At 36.6% G+C, this 9,165-nt stretch overlaps 2 protein-coding genes across 2 annotated transcripts; both read right to left on the bottom strand.

Moving 5' to 3' along the window:
- Nucleotides 1-1,336: 1,336 nt before the first annotated feature.
- Nucleotides 1,337-3,103, bottom strand: LOC108219559 (uncharacterized). The gene is made up of 3 exons (XM_017393062.2): nucleotides 2,430-3,103; nucleotides 1,999-2,062; nucleotides 1,337-1,843 (listed from the first exon to the last, which is right to left on the bottom strand). Exons 1-3 carry the CDS (start codon nucleotides 3,101-3,103, stop codon nucleotides 1,379-1,381), a joined length of 1,203 nt encoding a protein of 400 aa, XP_017248551.2. The 3' UTR covers nucleotides 1,337-1,378.
- Nucleotides 3,104-6,167: 3,064 nt separating this feature from the next.
- LOC108219558 (uncharacterized) lies at nucleotides 6,168-8,212 on the bottom strand. The gene is made up of 4 exons (XM_017393061.2): nucleotides 8,138-8,212; nucleotides 7,482-8,043; nucleotides 7,028-7,091; nucleotides 6,168-6,859 (listed from the first exon to the last, which is right to left on the bottom strand). The coding sequence occupies exons 2-4, from the start codon at nucleotides 8,024-8,026 to the stop codon at nucleotides 6,395-6,397; spliced, it is 1,074 nt and encodes a 357-aa protein (XP_017248550.1). The 5' UTR covers nucleotides 8,027-8,043; nucleotides 8,138-8,212; the 3' UTR covers nucleotides 6,168-6,394.
- Between the last annotated feature and the right edge of the window lie 953 nt (nucleotides 8,213-9,165).

Genomic DNA, 9,165 nt, shown 5'->3' on the forward strand with positions numbered 1-9,165 from the left:
TTACATTGCTAAATCTTTTATTGAGCTCTAGTACTTATATTCGTATATATATCTATATTGAGAGTTCATAGTTTCTGTTGTATTACACTTATTCATTGTATTGTTCAAGGTGTAATGTTTTGTTGCTGTGTATCGAGCTTGTGAAACAAGGGAACAAGGGGACTAGTTAGCTAGGAGAATATACTTGGGAAGTATAGGTCTTGGTAGGCTTTTGGTTCGTGGTTCAGGGGTTTCAGCAGGCTGATAACAGGAACAAGGGAGAAAGGGAGTTATATTATTGAATCTTGTAATCGTTAACATTATTGATTAATAATATAATCTCTTACCAGTTGGTAGGGGACCAAGACGTAGACCAATAGGATTAGGGGTCGGACCTAGCTAAAATTCTTGGTGTTGCTAGCATACTGCTTTACATTATCTGCATTGCATTTATCTTATTAGCAGGCTATCTGTTAACACTGAAACTTAACAGCAGGCTGTCTTTGACAGATTAATTATTCGGTAACTTATAAAAATCGGGTATATTAGCCATAACACCTATTCACCCCCTCTAGGTGTGTAATTTCAGTATAAATCCTTGCTCACTCTTACATGCCCCTTTTTAGTGATAGTGTCTTATAAAATCCATATTTGATAGATTGCATCTAAGCGTCATGAGTTGCTTTTGGCAATATGTTCGGCGAAAAATCTATTTTCCCTATAAATTAAATCTAAATTTTGTATAGTTCGTATTTATTTACAACTACAATTGAAACTTGCTCAATGTTATTATTGCCTTAATAAATTTTATATTATTAATTGTTATTATTATTATTTTGTCATTACTCTGTGCATAATTATTGCTTTATTTATATATTTCAAAAGTTATTGTTTTACGCAGTAAACATAAAAAAAAACCGATTCTTATATTCCAAATATAAATAGATTTATTTTGTATATTTTTAAAGTTTTTTTTTCATTTTTTAACAAGAGGTTTACAGTTTTTTTATTATTTTTATATGTTCATTAATAGAATGTTGCCCCAAATATAATGATATTCTATAATTTTGTATATAAATAGAATAGTCGATGTCAATACGAAGGACAAGAATATTTTGATGGTAGTGTGTGGTATTTATATATCAATTATCAAAGGCTAAAACTTATGAAAAATTGTATGAAGGGCAGAAGGCAATCAGATCTTTGCATGTGAATAATTTATTCCCACTCAGTAGTCTCCAAATATTATTGCTGGTAATGAAAATTAGAAGCGAACTACAAGGGGTCGCAGGGATCCTCTTGGCATTCATTTTATTTGTGACATACAGAAAATGAGACTTGAGCGAATCACTATTATTGATGATCAATGATCCTTCCACAGCAAGACGATATATCCTCTTCAAGTGTGTGCGATCTCATTAGCAAGGGCCATGCCATTCGGCATGGTCACTGAATAAAATTTGAGGTCTTCTACGTTTTGCGGCACGCTACCACCAGAGCTTAATATAGCTGCAATAATCGCACCAGTGGCTGCAGCAAACAGAATGCCAACCAAAGCACCCACCACGAACCCAGCCGCGGAAACCACGAGAAGGCCCACTTCTGATTCTGCTACCACGGCTCCCACTGCCGAAGTAAAAGAGACTTCTATTGCATAAGACACCGCTGCTGACAGCAGTGACACGCCGTTGTTCAGTGCGGACTCCAGCTTGTGCTCAGCGGTGAAGATATCCCAGGTCATCATGCCTGCAGTGAACGCCATCACTGCAATCCCACCGCTTGTTTTGTACCAAGGCTGCCCTTTTATCTTGTAAATCACTGGCATCTTTGCACGCCCTGATTCCTCGATTATGTTATTGTACACCTGCATCAAATTTAACTTGACTTATTTATCATTTCTTAAAGAGGCAGAGTCGAAACCAAGATTTGGCCAACAGAGGATAAATCCTTAACCACTTGGTGTATAAGCCATATTAGTATCAGCAGCACTTTCAGTTTCATTAACTTTGAAAATTTTACCTCAAGCTTCTGGTCATCTCCCAAAAACTCGAATTCATCCGTATATCCAAGCTTGTTCTTGTGCCTGGTTAACACAAACAAAACAAGTATAAGGCCTAAATGAACCCCTCTCACTAAACACCACTAGTAGACTACTCCATGTCCCCCTTAATTCTTTACGTTACTTTTTGACACGTTTTTTAAGACTCATTTAAAATATAGTTACATAATATATTTTTTAAAAAAAATTCTCTTAATAAAAGTTTGATGTTTAATTTTTTATTCAAATAAAAAAGTTTTGAAAAAGAATATTATGGCACTATACTTTATAGGAGACTCAAAATGCCTGCAAACAGTAAACATAGACTACCAGGAGGGACGGAGTGAGTATTAGTATTAGTAAAATTAAAAAAAAAAAAATGTGAGTTATAGCAAGAGATGAATGAGTGTACGCGGCAACAAGGGATGGAAACTGAACGCCCTCTAGCTTGAGTACATCGGAATAAGCCTTGGATTGAGCACGGGCTTCTGGACTTCGCAACTTGGTTGCATACTCCCACATAGAAGTCTTGTAAAACGCCACTTCCTCAGCCAAACTAGCGAAATCTTTCCTGTCTCTGGATTCGGTCACGTTAAGTTCGGCAACCAGCTTGTCGAAGTGGGTCTTCATTTTTTCGACGATGGTCCAACGCATACCGCAATTCTGGACACACTGCATTCCCAAGTTGAGTCCATACTTGACATAGTCCAGCATGTCTTTGGCAATGTGCGCCTTATGGCTGTGCCTGCCCCTCCACGCGTCATGCTTCTTGCCCAACTGAATGCAGTCATCGAGCAGTGCGATGACAGTATCATAAGCATCGTTGCATTCTTGGAGGAATTTGTTGCGATCAGGTTCGGAATTGATGCTCAGACTCAGCGGCTCTTCTTGGTTCCTCAGAAGGAGTGCAAGCTTCCATTTGTCCTCTTTATTAAGGAATTGATAGGGACCTCTTTCAACAACTCTTTGCATGAGAGGGTCTCTAGAGAGATGAGCTTCCATTTGTCCTTTCCACCAATTGTAATTGTCCGAACCGGTGAGGAGAGGAGCTCTAAAGTCTGATTTTCCCTGAAATTGGTCAGCCATAGGATCTATACTTTCCTGTTACAGAAATGTTAGTAAACGCAGCTCTGATACCAAATGAAATAACACCTAGAGGGGGGGGTGAATAGGTGTAATTAGCTACCAATGTCAGTTTTAAACTTTTACCGGATATTTCAGCTTACTGTTTTGCAATTATAGCAGGCTGTTATGAGAGCAGATATCAAAACAGTAAAGAGCAGAAAGGTAAATCAGACACAAGCGATTTTAGCCAGGTTCGACCCCTATATCTAATGGTCTACGTCCTGGTCCCTTACCAACTTGGTAAGAGAATATATTATTACTGAAAATCAAACAATTACAGAATAATAATATATCTTCCCTTTACCCAGTCACCTAAAGCAGCTTGCTGAAACCTTGAGCAGACAGAAAACAGCTCGACACTTTAGTCCCCTGTGCACCTGTTCTTGAACCTCTGAATTCCTTGAGCTTCCCTCCTTGAATTCACCTTGTTCCTCGAACCTTAGCACCTCAGACCTTGTGAAGACTAATTCTATCTAACTCCCCCTTTGTTCTATACCAAGAACCCCGCTAGCTTTGGTGACTAACCACAATAATCAATTACAAGAAGAATGATTACAACTCAAAAGTATTCTCTAAATAATATATAATAGCAGTGAACAATTCAAGCTCGAAGTTTAGAGAAAGATTTATGCTTTTCAAAGTGAGTTGATTGCTTTTCTGAAAAACACAAGAGCCATATATATATTGAAAGATATAACGGCTAGAGATCTGAATATCTCCATCAACGATCTTGTGAACGTTGGAGAGAAATCAGATGCAAAACTATAGGAGTTTAAAGTTTGAAAATCGATTACAAATCAGCTCCTATAATTTAGGGATATGATAGAAGTTGTTAAGAGGAAAGATTTTGAATTCTTCTCAACTTCTTCCCATATTTAGAAAACGTTTAATTGATTTTAAATGAGCTTAAAACGTTCACTAAAATCATATACTAAACAGAGAATGTACAATATATAAGTCCTAACCCTTGTATAAATCTTGAGTTCAAAATCCGAGTAGAATACTGCTTCTGTCCAGACTCTGTTCAGCTTGCTGTTATCACATAACAGCTCGCTATTTTCAATTCCTGCAAAACTGAATTAGCAGATACAAAACAGCAGGCTAAAGCAAGTAATATCAAAAGAGTAGGCTATTATAAGAAAGCAGCTTGCTGAAGTGTGATCATCAAAACTTGTGATTTACAACACGTCTTTTTTAACTTAATATATTACATACTATATTATTAATTTATCAATAACGAAATATTAAAAGATTGATTGGTTGATTTATATCTGATTTTATAGATCTCCTTAAATTATAACATGAAAAAAATATATTTTAACATTCTCGGTAAAATATATATGTTCGATCTAATTTTTAATTAGACATTTGACGAAATTATATATAAGAATTTATCATATGTTAAATAAAAAATTTATTTAATTATATTATTCTATCATAATTTTATTCTCACAATAATATTAGTTTAAGTTAAAATATATACGATAAAATAACAAATATTATAACCGCCCGTGCATTGCACGGGTTATAAGCTAGTGTTCATTAATAGAATGTTGCCCAAAATATAATGATATTCTATAATTTTGTCAAAGTAATCAAATTAATATTAATTTTTATTGCTTTAACACGCGTAGCGCGGACAAAATTCCCAAGCTTAGTACAATTGGTCAACTTCGGAAAGAGAAATTTAAAGTTAAGTTCTGAAAAGTTGTAATGAAAAAAGAGTAGGACACATAATGTGGGGAATTTATTTTTGACAAACAGGACTGACATTCTGAAATGGGGAGAATAATAATAATAATAATATAACGAGTCTCATCTGCACATTCATTTTATTAATTAACACATGGTATGTGATTTTTGAAATGATTTTTGAAATTATTTCATTTGACTGGTGAATACATGTCATGTGATTTTGATGTCACCGGAATTGCTTTTATGACAGTATTTATTTATTTATTTTTGCCAAAATTTAGAGCGAATTTCATTAATACTTAAAAAAAACTCAATCAGGACCAATTCCCAACTGATCATGCAACCAGAATGAAAAACAAATGAATGAGCTAAATTATTAGCCGCTTTGTTTCCAGATTGCTTAACTAACTAAATACAAATATTCTGGATATTAAAAATGAAGATGATGGTTTCTTGAGCAATTCAACCTGCATCTCCCCTTAAAACAGTAGCTTCACAATTACCTCACAGTAATTTCATGGATAGGGCAATGTTCAGAGGACTCAGTTGCAAAAACTGAGTTTAGAGGCCTCGTGTTATGAACATATATATTTTGCGAGAGGTGAGCATATGCAATTTTCACTACTGTTCCAAACGCACCCCAGCTATAGACCTGTCGCAGGTGTTGATGCGAGATTTTCGGATCTCCCAATACACAGCAAAATTCCTTTTCAACACAAACACATCGCACAAGGCAAGACAACCAAACACAAGAATAATAACTCAGACACAAGACAACGAAAAAATCCAAATGGGTTTCCCGAATTTTGTGGAACAAAACTCGATTTTATTGAGAAAAGAAACAAACAAAGAGGATTATTGATTGTAAATCAAAAAGAAGAGAAGAGATGTTGTGTGGATGGAAAAGGAGTTTGAGAATTGAGATAGGATCAAAGGAGATAGAAATAGAGATGAGTAGAAGAGGCGGAGAAGGAGATGGAGGCTGATAGTATTATATTTATTTACAAAACCTATAATTCACTAATTTTTTTTATGCGACACATGAATTGACATGTCGATACGAACCGAGTTTTGTCCTTCGAAGTACATAGTGAGAAGAATATTTTCATGATAGTGTCTGATGTTTAAATGTCAATTGCTAAAAGTTAAAATTTGTGGAAAATCGTAGAAAGATTTTATAATTTACTAATTTTTTATGCGACACGTGAATAGTCGATGTTAATACGAAGGAGAAGAATATTTTGATGGTAGTGTGTGTGGTCTTTATATATCAATTATCAAAGGCTTAAACTTATGAAAAATTGTATGAACGGCAGAAGGCAATCAGATCTTTGCATGTGAATAATTTAATCCCACTCAATAGTCTCCAAATATTATTACTGCTGGTAATGAAAATTATCCAGGAAAACAGACATTTAGAAGCGAACGACAAGGGGTCGCAGGGATCCTCTTGGCATTCATTTTATTTGTGACATACAGAAAATGAGACTTGAGCGAATTACGTAAGTGTATTATTGATCATCAGTGATCCTTCCACAGCAAGACGATATATCCTCTTCAAGTGTGTGCGATCTCATTAGCAAGGGCCATGCCATTCGGCATGGTCACTGAATAAAATTTGAGGTCTTCTACGTTTTGCGGCACGCTACCACCAGAGCTTAATATAGCTGCAATAATCGCACCAGTGGCTGCAGCAAACAGAATGCCAACCAAAGCACCCACCACGAACCCAGCCGCGGAAACCACGAGAAGGCCCACTTCTGATTCTGCTACCACGGCTCCCACTGCCGAAGTAAAAGAGACTTCTATTGCATAAGACACCGCTGCTGACAGCAGTGACACGCCGTTGTTCAGTGCGGACTCCAGCTTGTGCTCAGCGGTGAAGATATCCCAGGTCATCATGCCTGCAGTGAACGCCATCACTGCAATCCCACCGCTTGTTTTGTACCAAGGCTGCCCTTTTATCTTGTAAATCACTGGCATCTTTGCACGCCCTGATTCCTCGATTATGTTATTGTACACCTGCATCAAATTTAACTTGACATATTTATCATTTCTCAAAGAGCCAGAGTCAAACCCAGAACCTAAGCTAACAGGGAATAAACCCTTAACCACTTGGTCTATAAGCCATACTAGTCAAAAAAATAGAGGCAGCAGCACTATCAGTTTCATCAACTTTGAAAAATTTACCTCAAGCTTCTGGTCATCTCCCAAAAGCTCGAATTCATCCGTATATCCAAGCTTGTTCTTGTGCCTGGTTAACACAAACAAAACAAGTATGAGGTGTAAATGAACCCCTCTCGGCTCTCACTAAACACCACTAGTAGACTACTCCCTCTGTCCCCCTGAATTATTTATATTATTTTTTGGCAGATTTTTTAAGACTCATTTAAAATATAGTTACATAATATATTTTTAAAAAAAAAATTCCCTGAATAAAAGTTTGATATTTAAACTTTTATTCAAAAAAAAATTTAAAAAACAAATATTATATAACTATACTTTATAGGAGTCTCAAAATACGTGTGAACAGTGAACGTAAACTACCTAGACGGACCGAGGGAGGATTAGTATTAGTGAAATTAAAAAAAGAAAAAAGAAAAAACAGGACGAGTCATAGCAAGAGATGAATTAATGAGTGTACGCGGCAACAAGGGATGGAAACTGAACGCCCTCCAGCTTGAGTACATCGGAATAAGCCTTGGATTGAGCACGGGCTTCTGGACTTCGCAACTTGGTTGCATACTCCCACATAGAAGTCTTGTAAAACGCCACTTCCTCAGCCAAACTAGCGAAATCTTTCCTGTCTCTGGATTCGGTCACGTTAAGTTCGGCAACCAGCTTGTCGAAGTGGGTCTTCATTTTTTCGACGATGGTCCAACGCATACCGCAATTCTGGACACACTGCATTCCCAAGTTGAGTCCATACTTGACATAGTCCAGCATGTCTTTGGCAATGTGCGCCTTATGGCTGTGCTTGCCCCTCCACGCGTCATGCTTCTTGCCCAACTGAATGCAGTCATCGAGCAGTGCGATCACAGTATCATAAGCATCGTTGCATTCTTGGAGGAATTTGTTGCGATCAGGTTCGGAATTGATGCTCAGACTCAGCGGCTCTTCTTGGTTCCTCAGAAGGAGTGCAAGCTTCCGTAAGTGTTGGTCATCCATCAACATGTAAAATTCGGCCATAGTGATTCAGTCTCAAGCTGCAGGGGATGATGAAATTCAGTATGATTAAAATAAAATATAAATAATCAAGTTATATTTCTCTCAAATATACAAAGAAGATGAGAAACATACGGTGCAAATGAAGAGAAAGCAGAATACTTGATGAGTGTGATACTCAATGAAGCATGTTATTTATACTACTCCCACGGATTAAATTATTTTTTTTATTCTCTCTTTTATTTATTATATTTGACATTTAAACTTTTAAAAGAGAAAAATGCACTTAAGTCGTAGTATAATAGCAAACGGAGGGGTAACAAAACAACTCAATAAGAATATTTGCTATATATTTACACCTAAGTCGTAGTATAATAGCAAAGCGAGGGGTAACAAAACAATTCAATAAGAACATTTGCTATATATTTATTAGTGAAATTAATACGCATACACGAGATTCATTATATTTGTCGGAGAGTCTCCAAAAAACAACATGACACGTTAGTTTTTGAAATTTTTGTAATATTTTTTTGAAATCTCTAATAATTTTTCGTAATATAAATTAATATACGGTTTTTCTACTGTGTGCCCATGTGCACATGCTAAGCGCGGAATTTGATAAGTTTGGGAGATTTTGATTGGCTCTCATATTTTAATAATGGTGGACCCCCTACAAATACACCAACCACATCAATCAAAATCTCCCAAACATATAAGATACCGCGCTTAGCATGTGTTCATGGGCAGTGGCGGTGCCACATTAGGGCACCAGGGGGCTCGTGCCCCTCCAACTTTCAAAAAAACAACTATATTTTTGTGGGTCTCACATGTATTATTAACAGGTGCCCCCAGCTGAACTATGTGATTAGGGTTATGGTGTCCCTTTATACATTTGATCCTGGCTCCGCCAATGTTCATGGGCACACACTAGACAAACCCATTAATCCATTAATATAATTCTATTGTTTTTACCGTAATCTTCAAAATTACACAAATACTGAATCTTTCTTTACTCGCCTGCCTAGGAGCACCAACCTCTTTCGAAAAATACTGCAATGATTGCGTTGCAATAAAATGATGCTAGTATTAATTCTCTCGCAAGGTCCCAACTCCCAACGTTTTACACGAAACAAAACCCCAAAAAGGTCGCAGTCATTGTACCA

The sequence above is a fragment of the Daucus carota genome, chromosome 4, assembly GCF_001625215.2.
Source record: "Daucus carota subsp. sativus chromosome 4, DH1 v3.0, whole genome shotgun sequence".
Taxonomy (NCBI): Eukaryota; Viridiplantae; Streptophyta; class Magnoliopsida; order Apiales; family Apiaceae; genus Daucus; species Daucus carota.